This window comes from Lytechinus variegatus, chromosome 5 (assembly GCF_018143015.1).
Source record: "Lytechinus variegatus isolate NC3 chromosome 5, Lvar_3.0, whole genome shotgun sequence".
NCBI classification, from domain to species: domain Eukaryota; kingdom Metazoa; phylum Echinodermata; class Echinoidea; order Temnopleuroida; family Toxopneustidae; genus Lytechinus; species Lytechinus variegatus.
Window position 1 is genome coordinate 3,180,968 of NC_054744.1, and position 15,867 is coordinate 3,196,834.

The following is a 15,867-nucleotide window of genomic DNA, read 5'->3' on the forward strand; positions in this document are numbered from 1 at the left end:
AGGGTTGCATAAAAATTGTAGGCTTGATTGCACATGATCAAGCATACACATATCTGCCCTGCAATCAACCATTGCATACAAGCAAGGGTGAGGTTTCATACAGCTCTTCGTAAAGTTACGCTCAAATTTAGGCAAAACTTACTCATGCATCGAAGTCAGCAACACAGAAATATATCATGAAGAAACAGGAAAGGGCAGCAGTTGCACGTAAAGTCATTCCTAACTTACAAATATGGTAAATGGCCCTCTGGTGTTACTCAAGCATGACCGAACCAGCTGCTTCCGATCAATTCTAAACATTAACCTGCACCATTGTTATTATCTGGATGTGTACACTGTAGGACCTAAACTGGTATGAATGCAGCGGGTGAGAGAGGTCACGATGATATCTAGTCATATTGTAGGTGGCTCTTTTCGATCTCTGACTTAAACACCTCTAGCGTACTCTTCACTTTCTCAGGTGGGAGATGGTTCCAAGCCAAGGGGGTACTCACAAGAAATGTTTGTTTTTATCGCTCAGTGTTTATGGGTGAATAGTGTAATCTCTGTTGTATTATTTATCTTTCCGCTGCTCCAAGCTGGATTTCCCATCTCTGACCTCCGAAGAGCAAGGCTTAGCCTCAAAGAACGCAGGCCAAGTAAGGCACCTCCACGCTATGAGCTGCGGTACCAGCATAAGAGCCACGTTGATTATCCAGAAAGCTGTAAGACCGTCGCTGGGGACTCGGTAGATGTATGGTGTGCGACTGTGAAGGGAAGACCCGATGTGTGAAAACTGGGCCTGTAAGTAGGGGTTAGTTTAGAGAGAGAGAGAGAGAGAGAGAGAACCCTATGTCACTTCATTTCATTAAGCCATTTAGGATTTTATACTACAAAAAAAAATGTAGGGGGCATAGAAATCAACACATAAACAAAAATGTTCTGAATGGAATTTATAAATTTAAAGTTAGTCTTAAAACTCATCTTTTTAAATCTTAAATTGATCATATCATATGTTTATTGGCCCATTTGATGGTATTTCTTTATTCATGCACTGGTGAGAAAAAGTTGTAAATTACAATATTGGTTTTGATACATTTTGTTGTGCAAAGTATTTATATTTCTGTTTCCTTTATACTTCATATTTCCTTTCTCTTACCGCTTAGAGGCAATTTGCGGTATATAAAATTGTTATTATTATTAATCAAATTAGATCATAGTATATTAGATTTATACATCCCACCTCTATCATTACCCTACTTGAACTGTCCAACCAATGATAATTTGAGACCACTGCAAAAACAGACAAATCATTTTAAGACGGTCCCACATACAGGGCGTCGGATGTATATATTGTATTATCACCCATATCAGACATCTGAGCTGGTCATTACAAAACTGTATTGCCCAAGATTTTCTAAATATATCGTGAAGGGATAGGTATATTGTTTGTATTTTGCTTGGTCTCTATGCGCATAATGACATAATATTTACTTTGCATGCAGAGTCGACGCAAATTATACCTTTGTATTTTCCCTGGTTTCACATCCGGCCATTTGAAGATGCATGTAAAAAGATACGCTTCATAATGATCAGCGCACCAACAATATACGTCACAATAAAGTCAGTGCTGGATGCGAGCGCTTACATCATAATGGTAAAGCGCAGAGACTAGACCCTAATATAAACATGACACAATAGAAATCTATTCTTAAAAGATATATCTCAAGTTTCTGGATTTTTGCTCTGGATATCTGATTTGGATGATAATAAAAATACTGACTGGCTCTTCTTTCGGGGAACATCCAATGTATTGCCCTTAAAAGATCCATATTGCCCTCGTCCAAAAACTCGAACAAATAGGATTCTTTTGATGGCAATATATTCGATGTTCCCCTCAAGGCCAGACAATATATAAATATCAACTCTAAATGCCCTTCATGTTGAGAATGATGCAATGTGAGCAAGATCTGTGATGTCACACATGTACACCGCCTCCCTTTGGACCCTGAACTTGTACCCAAAATCATTGCTTTTTTTATCATTCCAATGATATGACAAACAATTCATCCATGATATAATGTTGTGAAACCTGTATTTACATTTCCTCTCATAAAACCTTCACCTAATTATGCCAAATACTAGATAAAAAGAAAATTTATGTGAAATTACTTTTGTAAACTTCCATAGTTATTTCAAATTCAATTATCACTATTGCCTTATAAAACTACATTATCACATTATCAAATGTCAACATTAATTAATAAAGTCAATACTTTAATGGGTTATATAATGAGGAAGTTGCATGTGTGTGACATCACATATCGTTGTCGCATTGCCAAAGTGAGGATCTACATAGCATAGTGGTCTCAATATTCAAATACTCATGACTCTCTTGGTATTCATTCCATCTTCCTCAAACTTTAATTTTTTTTCTCTTTTATAATATATTCAACTGGTTTCCATGGTTTTCCTGGTCTTTGAATGCTTGAGATTACCTGAGCGGATGCCCCAGCACTCAACAACGCCCAGTCTGACATCCACGTACAGCCTGGGTTTAAGAAGCCATAGATTGCAGCAACGAAGTAAGGTACAAAATAGAACCAGTATACTAATGCCTGCAAATTAAAATAATAGAAAGGAATAGACAAACTAACATGTTAGATTCACATATTTCAAATTTTGTGGCTGAGCGAATAAAACCTTGTATCTCAAAGTACAGCTGGATAAATAAGAGATAACGTGGAGCGTTGTGGCCCAGTGGATTAGTCTCCGGACTTTGAAACAGAGGGTCGTGGGTTCAAATCCCAGCCATGGCGTAGTTTCCTTCAGCAAGAAATTTATCCACATTGTGCTGCACTCAACCCAGGTGAGGTGAATGGGTACCTGGCAGGAATTTATTCCTTGAAATGCCACAGCGCTGTAAAAGGCTGCGGGGCTAAAGCCAGGGTAATAATATCCAAGTCCTTTGGAAGCGCATAGAGACGTTATTTATAATGTGTTATGCGCTATACAAGAACTGTCTATTATTATTTATTATTTATAAATATTTTGATGACAGCTCAATAAAAGCCAGATTTTAGAGTTAAAACAAGGTTAGGAACCTTCTTTTGCCTCAAAAGAGTTCTTCTCAGGTACTAGGAGACTGCTTTCAGACAATATCAGACTCCCACCATAGCTATATTTGTAAAATACAGCATTTTCTAGGCTGTCCTCAAAATTTGAGATACTGCCCAGCAACGATTTATCACTTGCATGATGAAGAGATGGGGAAAATATAGGATATTGTCATCAGCCAAAACATTGCAGAACATTTTAAACATGGCAGAAATAAAAGTTCATGAAAGGATTGTCAAGACATGTTTTGACAAACACAAAAGAAGCTCAGCGGTCATTACTAAATACAAGTGATCATGTACTTCAAGTATATGTACTTTTGGCCATTTGATTAATGCAAGAACAAGGTAAACTATTTCCATGTATTCTGTGGCTTCTGACCCTACACTATAACAGGGACATGTAACTCAAAGCTTTAATAACACTTGAATGTAGAGTTGATTTGTACACTTGATTTATCAATGTAATCAGCCTTATAATCATGTATTAAAGCTTTGCATCATGACGCAAAAAAAAAAAAACAAAAAAAAATGCAAATATGTCTTAAAGTTTGCCCAGGTGACTTACCAGGGTTCCCAGCTTTTCAAGAAAACAAAATTCCCTGATTTTTCCCTGATGAAGTTAAAAAATTCCCTGATAATTATTTAAACCCAATCCCAGTTTTGAGGTGAATTACATGTATTTTCAGTAAAAAACAATAATGTAAAACTAATAAGTACCACCATATCAAGTCATTAAATGGATTTTATTTTGATATGCAACAAAATATAACAGGGAGAGTCTGACTGACTACCATATGCTTTCGACTTTTGGGCTGATCAAAATTCCCTAATTTGAGGCATTCTTCCCTGATTTGAGGTATTTAAAAAAAATCACATTCCTTGATTTTCCCTGACTGGAAAAAAGTAAAATAATTTTCTCTGATTTCCCTAAAGGGCTGAGAACCCTGTTTACATGAGTAATAGTGAATGCTTGAAGTGAAAGCGTATGTACAACAATGAAACCAACATCCCAAGCTTGTTAGGACCCCATTAGAAATAAGCCTTTCGGCTTCCTTGGGCTATCCTGTCAAGGTATTCTTCAATTTCATTGTAATCTTCTGTGATATTCTTGACGAATAAAATCAATCAATCAATCAAACATCTCAAAGTCATTTTAAATGACAGGGTTCCTTATTAATTGAAACAAATTTGATGTCTTATTCAAACAAGATTCCTGGCATTAGTGCATCATCATCATTCAATCTCAGTCCATCCTTGAAACGATTGGGAATTCCCTACTGAAATCAACTAATTTTGCAACATTAATATTACATGAAATTGCTCCATATTTATCAGTCATCTGCTTTCCGCCACTACCTTGGTATAACAAATGACACACCGCTGTAAAGAGGAATATTCAAGCTTTCTAATAGGACCATATACACACATAATAATCATCAAGAAATATGACAAATTTATGAACTCTCAAACTTGAGTTGCAAATCTTTTTATGGCTTTATGTATTGGTTCCATGACATTTTCTCGGGCGACAATTTCTCAGCTGTAAATTCCACACACTAATTGAATACCAACTTCATCCCTTGATTTAACACCATACACTGTCCTAAACCTAAATATAAAACCCTATTGCAACCCTAACCTTAACCCTACATCTTAGATGAAATAAAGCCAGAGCAATTGTCTCCGGAGCAAATGTCGTGTCACCTTATATACCACATATTTTTGTACTCACTTGGATCATAGGATATAAGACGGGATCCTGGAAGTACGGTTCAAAATTTTTGAGGTAGTACACAGCAATAGAAGCTGGGCTCTTCAATGCAGCCTGTAAGATTAAATATCATCAATCAATCAATCATTACATGTCTCAAAACTTATTAAAATATACTGCTAATGCTTTTTTTTATTCTCTTTTCTTCAAAATCAAGCACATGCTGAGAGAAGCAGAGTTAATTCATTGGCAATATACATTTTGCATTTGCATACCTTTAAAAATATCTTATAACTTGCTTCTACAGAGTATTTGAAGAGGAGTATCGAAGTTCACAAAAATAAATAGTTATTTCAAATTCAATGTCATTATTGCCTTATAAAAATACATAATCATATTATTGAATGTCTATATTTATCAAGAAAGTCAATACTTTAATGTGTATTCATGAAGAGAAAATGTCTACTTATGCCACATCTTCAATATAGAATTCTATAAAGACGTACCAGGCAAACAAATTACACAAACGTTGTTTTAAATTAAATACTTTTTTTCAGCCTTTGAAAACAAGAATATTGCCTATAGAGGGCGTGCGAATCTAAATCTTAATGGCTTGCAAAAATGTCATATTTAATTTCCAAAATGCATTAAATTACTACTGTGCTTTTGTGATACTGTAATGTTGGATGATACTGGAGTATACATGTAGTTTACATGAGACAACGTTCTCCTTATGCTTTATAAAACTAGTTTACTGGAAACCGAATCAGGAAACCAGTTTGAAAGATTGCTTTGCCAGCGTTTCCATTTGATCATCCAAAAGTGATTTTCACGTAAAGTGATCTTGTTGCTATACAAATGCTCTCAGTGGGGTGACACGTTTCGCGCAAAATTCGAAAGTGCAGCGTAGGCATTCTACTCTACACACAGTGTGTGGAGTAGCCCACTCAAAATGTATTAGAAGATCACTCCCCGAAGAACGGTTGTGTCCTCACCTACGCTAAAACCAGTTTGATGAGGCAAAGTGATCTTCAAAACTACATCACAAGGTGGTTTCATAAACCGGTCTGGAAGATCGCTTTGACCGTTCTCACTACAGTAAAACTAGTTTCCAGTAAACTAGTTTTAGGAAGGTAGTGAGAACGGTGTCTGACTGACCCAATACCAAAGCTAAAGACAGGCTGGTTTGATGCTTCAGTCACAATAACAAAACCAACTCAAACCAACCTGTACTACAATGTATGTCATTGGAAATAACATAGTAGATTTGGTCGGTTTCGAGTCGGTTTAGCCAATGTGACTGTGTCCTAATACTTACGGCCATCCGAAGGAAAGAGATTAAGATGGCAAAGAAGAGAAAGAGAACGAAGAACACGTCCAAAGGTCTCTTCCAGATACTCTTTTTCTGTGCAGCTACAACCTGATATTAAATAATGAAAAAAAAAAGAATAAACAAAGTCAAGACAAAATATTTAGTTTCAGAGCTGACTACACCAACCAATTAGGATCTTGGCCTCAATTTTAATTCAGGGATCCCAGTGGTAGAAGGCTTCAAGGCCTGATATATTTTGACATTCAAAATAATTATGCAAAGTATATGTCACACGTGCAATGTCCCAGGTGTAAAGGGTCTGCTTTAGGGTCCAGGAAGCTCAGTGGTTCTAGATGCATAGATACTCTCTGGTACAATATGTAGCTATTTTGGGATTCATTTATCTTTAGAGTTCTATTCAAATTTACAGGTAATTTTTTTTCACCCCGTAAAATATCAGAAAAAAAAACATGGAAGAGTGGACTCATTAATGCAAAACAGTGTACTCATGAATAAAATAGCGTGGATAACCACGGCAACAGGCGTCGATTCGGCGCACTGTGACAAAAGCATGCTTCTGTATTGGACATTTTTAATATACGTGGTAAAAAAGTGTAATTTATACAGGATATCTGCGGAAACGATGGGTTCAACCAATGGTTTTAAAACCCACTTTTGTAAATTTATTATAACAATTCCCTCCTTCGATACTCACATCCGCTCTCTCAACGTTGGTTTCTGGTCTCTGCCTCAGACACTTCAGTGCTACGAGGATTGGGAAGAGCACATAGGGGATGTTGAGGAAGTAGGAAGACTTGACGTTAGAACCATACTTGCCAGAGACATTGCCTGGCATGAAGACTACCATACTATTCAAGATGGATCCAGCCCAGTAAAGACCAACTTCTTTGTAGCTTTGACTAGGATAAAACAAAACAATGAAAAAATAGAAAAAAAAATCAATGGCACATAACTACCAAGTTGTAAGTATAATGATCTCTGGAAAGCAGATGAAATGCATCATATAATTTTTCACCTATTTACCACTTGGTGGTGGTGATTTTTTTTATCTGATTGCTAAGAAAACATGAATGCTTGTAAGCAAGCAACCAGACTACAGACATCTTAGGGTCCTCTCCGAGGGACCTGGTAAAAAGGATTAATGCCTTACCAAAGGGAACTAGTTTACCAAGTGAGAATCGAACCCAGGTCACCGGAATCAGAAACCCCCGCTCTATGGACTGAGCTGTCGCACCTCCTCTCGTGGGATGGAACACCCTACCAGCAAATGCTGTTTTTCATAGGGGTCCATGAAAGATGAATAAATTGTCTAGTGGTCTACACCTGTTACATCTTATCCCACATGGTCTAATCTTAGTTTGTCTACAATCAGTTGTCTACCACTTAGTCTAATTGCCAGGACAATTGACCATTCTTTGTCTCATTTTCAGTTTTGCTTTACCCATTCCATCCAACACCAACTTGGTTCATATTGTTAGATAAACTGTTATGAATTTTCATTTGACAAAGTACCAAATAATAAGTATACAATGTGGAAACTAGACAAATTGGGCATTAAACTTTAGAATTAAAGAATTAGAAAGTTGAGTATTTGACCAAGAGAAGAGTTGTTCAAGGGGTAATCAGACCAAGTTGATAGTAGACCAAATGGGTGTAGCCCAAGTGGCATTAGACTATCTAAGAAGTAACCCAGCTATCTGCAGACCATGTGAACGTAAACCAAATTATACACTGTAATAATTATGGCAAACATACATGGTTTGCAGCTCTGTACAAAGGTCACTGGAACAGCAATTTGGTAATCTAGTCAAATAATCTTTTTAAAAATTCAGTTCTAAGTCTTTGCAGAGACTTTGCTACAAGGTTCAATTGTCCTAATGATTTATAAGTTTCAAGACTTAGAATGATCTAATGAAAGCTAGTAGCAATCTTCATGTGTATCAAAGAAATTAATTTTCCTACAGTATAGAACAAATTAATTCTAGCTATATTCATCACAACAAATAAGGATATAAATCAGGAAAGAAGTCAGGAAATATAAATCTGGGAATTATTTTGAAATCAAAACTGAAAGTAGTCTAAACAACAAGCATACATGTAGTAGCTATTCTTGAAGGAAAAAAACATGCATACTCAATGTTGAATAATTTCTGAAAACAAGTTAACAACACGTAAATTCTATTACGGAATAAAGACACTTCAGATCAGTTGGGTTGGGAGCACGATTTGACTATGGCCAAGGGTGGGAAACTCACACAGGCCCTCGTATTTTCAATATTTTTGGGACCAGGGCACATTTCTATACTGCACCATAATTAAAAAAAATGGGCACAACAAATCTCTAAGTCCAAGGAAAGGGGCATAAATCAAAGGTCGTTGTATTTGATGGCCTTAGTCCAATTCAAGCCCTGCTCACAAGAGAATTTTCTTTAAATCTGGAGAAAAGCAGGGAAACTTCAAAAAAAAAAAAATCAAATGTCTAATTTTGGTCAGAATTTACTCTCGGATAATTCTGCGTAGATAGATGTCTGTTGAATGTTGATATCTTGTGCTCAAAGTTGTTTACTTTCGACAAGTAAATGTAAAATTCCGCTTTGTTTTTCAGACTCCCAATTCTGCTTTTTTGAATAAATTTTACCACATAAGTTTTATTCTCTCATTTCAATCAGGAGCTTTGAATGAAAGAAAACTATTGCTCAGCGGTTTAGATGCTAACCAACCAGTGTCTTATTCTTCCTTTTTCATATAATATGTGGTTTCCTATATATCATCAATCAATAAGGACTATGAACATACGATTTACTGAGCAGCATTTCTAAATTTTCTTACTTGAAATTATCGGTCTGTAGCAATATAATGCTGTATTATGGGCACGGACATTTGATCTGTTTGTTTATGACAGGTATTTCCTCTTTGGCAGAACTCGGATCAAACAAAATGGCCATCTCATGTAAAGGGATTAAAACATAGTGAGCTGATAAATTTGAGCAAGAAAATTGAGAAATCCTGCTCGGTTCTCCATTTCCATAGTTCTACATGTACAAAAATGATGGTACCAGTAAAGGTTTGAAATGAAGTATCATGTGAAAGTTTGGGTGCATACATATAGACCTACAGAAGAAAATACATCTTAAGTAGTTGATATTCACATTTTGGTACCAATGAATTTCTTCAACATACTTTTTTCTTTCAAAATGGCATTTTCTGCATTCTACCCCATTTCCACGATTTCGCCAGAAAATCTACTAAGAGGAATACTTTGGGCATTATAGATCTCTTTGTAAAGAGGCTACATGTAGCTATTTGTAGTGTCTGGAGTGGACAGATGGTGGATTAACTACTGTATCAAATTTGATATCAAGAAAAACCATCATACCATCAAGCTTACCCCCATACAATAGCAGTAACCATCATTAGATACATGCAGTAATGACCTGATCCGTCCCAGTAGTTGATCAGGGTCCCATGTGCTGTATTCAGGTACGGCTCACCCTAGAAATGATACAAGATTTTAAAGAAATAGAGATAAATTAATAAAACAAATCATGCACAGTTATAAAACTTGATAGGGTGGTCTACACACTTCTTTAATGATATGAAAACATAGCAAACTTTCTCGATATTAGATGTATGCCAGTCATGAGCACTGGTATTGGCTTATTTGATGGCAAAATACATTTCTAAGGAAAGGTTTTTTACTAGATATTAGGGTATATTTAATATGCCAAATCATACGGACAAAGCATTAAAAATTGAAAAAATACCCTGCAATTGGCTTGAAATCCTGTATAGGTTTTAGTGCTGTATATCAGAAGAAAATTCATTTTGAAATTTTCAACTGATTGTCACAAGAAGAAAATATTTTGCACGGTATACATGTATGTGAAAGATGCAATATAGATTGGAATTCAAACAAATTATTTAAAACTTAGGAACCCAACAAAACAAGGGATATTTTTCTTTGTATTTAATCGTAGTCACTATTTGTGTTAAACCATTTTTAGTAAAGACAGGACATTCAACTGTAATTCAATGTAAATCCTATTTTGTGTCATTACCATATTGCTTGGCGCTTTCTCTTTTTTTTCCTACTAGAATAAAAAAAGTCATAAAAATGATTGATTAGCAATGACACGGATGCAATCATCCTATATGTACTCTAAGTCTACATGTATATTACAATGTACCTGCATCTTTTTTTTGCTTCATTTAAGGAGTAACCACACATTGTAAGGTTTTTACAGCATGCATTGGATACATGTATCAATATTCCATGCAAAAAACAACTTTGAGAAAAATAACTCTGGCAGCAGTACAGAAGTGCTTTTACAATTACATCTATGGATAGCTAAAATCTGATTGATATGTACAGCATTATAATAGGCCTACAATATTGACCTTTAGCTATTCGTTCAGTCCTGTCAAATGGCTTTTAAACAGGTGGCATACAGTAAAAGCTTCAAAGAAATATGAATTTGAATACATTGTACGTCCCCATCTAACCATTGATAAGAAACCAGCAATCAAAACTTGCTGTTTCAATTTCCCTCAGTACACAAGTCACAGAACGCTGTGTATTCAGGGGCCTGTTGCAGAAAGAGTTGCAATCAGTGGCAACTTAAAAAATCATGCGCAACTTGATTTTTCAACTACCGGTAATCAACAGCGCGCATTTGGGACTTGCGATTGATTTTTTTGACTTGCGTTTAAACGCAACTCTTTCTGCAACAGGCCCCTGAGCACTTAACTCAAGTGAAGGGTTTGCATGCCACATATGTTTTCCAATATCCATATTCCTTGATCAAGGTTTCAAATTAGAATACTGTACTGTAAAATCTTGATCTAAAAAATAATTCATGTTTTTTCTTTGCAGGTGACTGTGATGTTTTTTCTCCAGTACAAAGAAAGCAAAATATTCCAATTCATTTTTCTGTATTTGACTTTATGGAAAAGTTGAAAGCTGAAAATTAACCATTAATTGAAAACTCATCTTTAAGGGAACAAAAGGTCGGATCAAAGCAGAAAAAATGAAAATCAGTGAGTGTAAAAGTCTGAAGAAAATAAAAATACCATTGCAATATTAATCTTTCAAAATCCTAAACTCCAAAAGCCACTGAGTCATAATAAAAATTCAGTCTGAATATTTGATGTACATGTATCTCATCACTTTCTGTGCACATGATCTTATTCTTGAAAATATTATATTGTTTGTATCAACAATTTACTGTAGATGAAAGCAAATCAGTTTGTATGTTCTGGTGGCACAAGGTATTTCTCAGTTCCACATTACAGTAAGGAAGTAGAATAGAAGAGCTTGCCTTTTTTCTACTTTGATCCCATCACAGTTTTTGACCACAAAGTAAATACCTAAATGATTAACTAAAGAGTTAACTTCTCAATGATTAACTCACCTCTTTGAGGTATGATGCCATGAAGTTATCAATTATACCATCCAACTCCATCGCTAGAACAATGTCCACCACGCTTGTGAAAGCAAATACTGCAAACACTGCAATAACAAAAGCCAAACAAAGTGAATAATGTAAGTACATGTAATATTAGGGCTTATATTGATGAGGAGCATCTTGGCAATAATTTGATGAAGAAATAATAAAAGAAAAAAGAAGAAAAATGTTGGTGAAGGTTTGATAAATATCCACCAAAAATAAGAGAAATATCAATTTTAAACATAATTTGTTGTATGTGATGTCACGAGCAAGCAGTTCTCCCATACCATGTAATAATATCTACATGTATTATTACCTGAATGAGGCATTTTGGAGACATGATATAAACACGTATTTTGTCTGTCTAACTGATTAACTCAACATAAACTACGTCACAATGGCTCGGTCAGCGATCAGCTGAATGACGAGTGACCATAATATTCGTACACCCCTCCTCCCCGAAAAGAGTAATTTTCCTACTGCACCTACGTACAATAATTAGCGGTCCATAATATCCGTATTCCGAGCTCATCAATCCCCAGCGCATTTGTGGATGCGTATAAAGAGATACGCTTCATAAGGATCCGCGCACTAACAATATACGTCATAATAAAGACAACGCTGGATCCGAGCGCTTGTAAGTACGTCATAATGGTAAAGTGCAGAATCGACACTAGAGGCTTGACCAAGGTAAGTCCAACAATTTAGTTATATAATCTATCAATATGTTAATTTAATGTACCAGAAAGAGGTAACAGGTAATAATAATAATATTGACTGGCGTTACTTTCAGGAGATACCAAAAATATTTCCCTCACTAGACCCATATTGCCCTCATCTTCGACTCGGGGCAATATGAGACTAGTTTGTGAAATATATTTGGTATCACAAAATCATTTTACTTTAAAAATTCATAACTCTGTCTGTATTCTTAGGTGACTTTCGTTTAAACATTCACCAATATTTCTCTCCATTTTTTAATGTTTTTAATTTACCAACTTATCATCAGGGTGTGAACTTCACCTTAAAGTACTACAGCCTGCCCACATGCGCCAGGTACAGAGTAGTGCTCAAACCCAATAGCAAACTTCACATCTTATACCCCGGTCACATTTGCTGTACGGCGAGTCGAAAACAGCCGTTTTATTCAATTTTTATTCAAACTCAAACCCCACTATATGTAGCTGGTACAAAAAATTTAAATGGCTTGTTTTTTTACTTGCTATACGGCCAGACACTCCTGAAGACGGACAGTCAACCTGTCCGAAACGTCGAGTCTCTCTACTACTCATCATCTCTACTTGCCGACTCAAGCCAGCATCTCCTCATCAGCTCTACTACTCGAGCTGTTCTCACTCAACATTCCTTCTGGTTTACAGTCCTTTTCAGGACTATTTTCAAGAAAGAATAATCTACTCTCAAATCTCCACTTTCTCGCCTATCCACTTCTTCTCTTCTACTATCCACTGTTTCTATAACACTCCACATGGTGTACCGTAAACCACTTCAGCAATTGATATATTTTTGTTACTGAAGTATTTAGTAGTGATACTGACGTCATTGAAAGTTTTATTTTTCCTCTTTACAATGATTTGCTATTCGTTGTGATCATGTAATCATGAAATGCGCAATAACCCTGAATAAAGGGAAAAGTCAGACATAAATGAAATGTTGCAAAATGCATTGTTTTCTAACCAGTCACCATTTCTTTAGAATCCTGCCCAGGATGCAGGTGCCAGTGAATGTTTGGATGTCTTCATTAGTGTGTCCTTTAGGTTGAAAGGCGTGGTTTGTATTGTTGTAGGGATGCGTATTGACTGTTTGCATGATTTTGTGTTTACTTAAAGTGAAAGCTTTATGTTCATCAACAATGAAACGAACATTCCCAACTATTGTAGATTCAACATCTTAAAACTTTTAAAACTTAAATGACAAGGTTCAACATTATTCAAATCACATTCACTCCGTTACCATAATAATACACCATGTGTGTACTTTCACGCATCAGTATATCATTCAAACTCAGTCCATCCTCGAAACAATTGGAAATTCAGTATTAGCAACAACAAATTTGCAACATTTAATTACATTGCTGCTTATTCATCAAGTCTGTGCATTCCTTGATAACATTAGCATTACAAATTTAACATATTATTGTAAAGACGAATATTCATGCTTTCAAATGATACCATATATGATGATGGCACACTAAGATATTCATATATCATTCAAACTTGAGTTACAGAGCTTTTTTGAGAGGTTTATATAATTTAGCAATAGATATAAAGTCAAACCTCTATAATCTCAGATCTGTATGAAAGTCTTATGACCAATGACAACTAAAATCTGTCATTCCACATTTGAATATTTGATTGCTAATTTGCTAGTAAAGGCCTAGGTTCTATATTCATTTACCTGAGCTCTATTGATTAATTTAAACTGCTATGTATTGTAAGCCTAAATTTCAATTTGTGTATTTCTTGTGCAACCTTTTGATATTGAAAAAAATAGTGCTGATAAATTGTAACAAACTTCAAAATCTGTCACTGGAGCATTTTTTTATCATGTTGATGTGACGAAAGAAAGTCGACGCTAGTTCGACCGCTGGGACATAAAGCATCAACACGTCATGACTCTCGTCTTGTGTTACTTCTTCTTCCATAGTAAGTACTGCTTCAAGGTGACGAAGATGAACGCACTTGTTGTGTGTATATGTGAAACTTTTCACATACTCTTATTTCATAATGAATTAAGCTCTTGTTCTTGTAGTGCAGGTGCGAATATGTGTAAGTAAAAACATTGTTGTTTGTGGATTTTACTTCTGCATCCCACTCAAGAGGGCCTTGAAGGCATCAAGGGGTAATGTGCTGGATCCTTGTTCCAGTCCTAGCAGGTTCTTGGGAAGAAGGAAGACACAGGCCTGACTGCTGCAATGGGGTATCCTAAATGAAGATCTGTGTCCCCTAGTTGCCATTGCTAGTTGCTGTTGACAGCTCCCTGAGGGAGGACTGCCAGGCGGCTGTGAATGAGTCTGGTGAGTAACAATGGTCATTTTAGGTTACGCATGGCCGTTATGCTGGATGTTTGGTTAAAATCACCAGTCACGTAGCGTGCACACCTTCGTAGTACCATTTCAATCTTCTTGACGTTGATGCCCACAATCAAAGTTCTAACTTGTTCTGTACAGGGACTCAATGGCCATATGATTATGTAATAAACCATGAAAGTGGGAGTTGCGCGACAGCCGACGTAAGTCACTGTTTTTTGTCCTATTAATTTCATTTTTTCCTTTTTTGGTGCATTTCAGGCCAAAAGTTTTAACGGATTTGGTCCAGTTCTTTTCATATATTTTTATGTAATGAAGAAAAAATATTGATGAGCCCCGTCAGGGGGATTTTGCATTGTTAACCCCCTAATGGCGGCTGTACAGTTGCGAGCCATTTGTGTCCGAGGAGAAATTAAATTAAAATATGTTTAAAAACTCCTTGAATTGAAACAGACAGCTGCCAGCTGTCTATATATTACGTTTATAGTTACAAATGACAATAAATTAAACTGAAATGAGCATGCAATCAATAATCTTTTTTATGAAAAAATATGTTAACACTAGAATTATTCATTGACATTTTTCATTAATAATTCTAAGAATAGATTCAGAATAGATTCCATTTCATTTAGAAATTTACCACAGACTCAGAGCCTCAGCCTCAGGCAAAACTAAAGTAAAGAAAAACTTTTTTCATTATTTGCTCTTATAGAGAATTTACATGTTAAGCTCCTATTCTTCACTGATTCATTAGGATATGATAAAAAATCTCATTACCATAAAAGAAAGGATCTGACACTTTCTGTGAGCCCTTGGAAAGTCGCACAATCACGTAGCTCATCAGGGCGATGGTTGCCAACACGCCGTAACCCACGGTAAGCACTTCGCCCTCTCCCCGGCCCTCCAGCAGAGCGTTAGCCAGGTAAGTGACGGGAATTGCCGTCAGCGATAGAAAGAACACACCTGTTGCCATCGCCATTTTTCGGTCAGATAAGATTCGCTGATTTTCACTGAATAAGAAACTTCACTTTGTTGAGCTCAGAGATAGAATCTCAGGCTCAAAAGTTGGAGTTTGTAGTGTAATTCAACGGTGGATCACTGTTGTCCTGAAACAGTCGCCCACTAACAGACACAATACAATTATCAGGCCTTGTGAGGGCGCCTTTTAAAAAAGTCACCGCTCCCTTCGGGAGCTTACGTATACGTATACGTAAGATCGTATCTCTGTGAAA

The 15,867-nt window shown here is 36.1% G+C and overlaps 1 protein-coding gene across 1 annotated transcript; it reads right to left on the reverse strand.

The window, feature by feature from the left end:
• Window positions 1-520: 520 nt before the first annotated feature.
• LOC121415072 (transmembrane 6 superfamily member 1-like) lies at window positions 521-15,775 on the reverse strand. The gene is made up of 8 exons (XM_041608155.1): window positions 15,413-15,775; window positions 11,554-11,651; window positions 9,531-9,634; window positions 6,837-7,041; window positions 6,128-6,229; window positions 4,831-4,923; window positions 2,478-2,597; window positions 521-781 (listed from the first exon to the last, which is right to left on the reverse strand). The coding sequence occupies exons 1-8, from the start codon at window positions 15,612-15,614 to the stop codon at window positions 554-556; spliced, it is 1,152 nt and encodes a 383-aa protein (XP_041464089.1). The 5' UTR covers window positions 15,615-15,775; the 3' UTR covers window positions 521-553.
• Between the last annotated feature and the right edge of the window lie 92 nt (window positions 15,776-15,867).

Bases quoted from the DNA above. Each gene is read 5' to 3' on its own strand.
- LOC121415072 (XM_041608155.1), bottom strand. From the start codon at position 15,614: ATGGCGATGGCAACAGGTGTGTTCTTTCTATCGCTGACGGCAATTCCC. The intron at 11,652-15,412 runs GTAATGAGATTT...TTGTTATTGCAG, and splicing joins GTCAGATCCTTTCTTTTATG to TGTTTGCAGTATTTGCTTTC. The intron at 6,230-6,836 runs GTGAGTATCGAA...ATTTAATATCAG, and splicing joins CCAACGTTGAGAGAGCGGAT to GTTGTAGCTGCACAGAAAAA.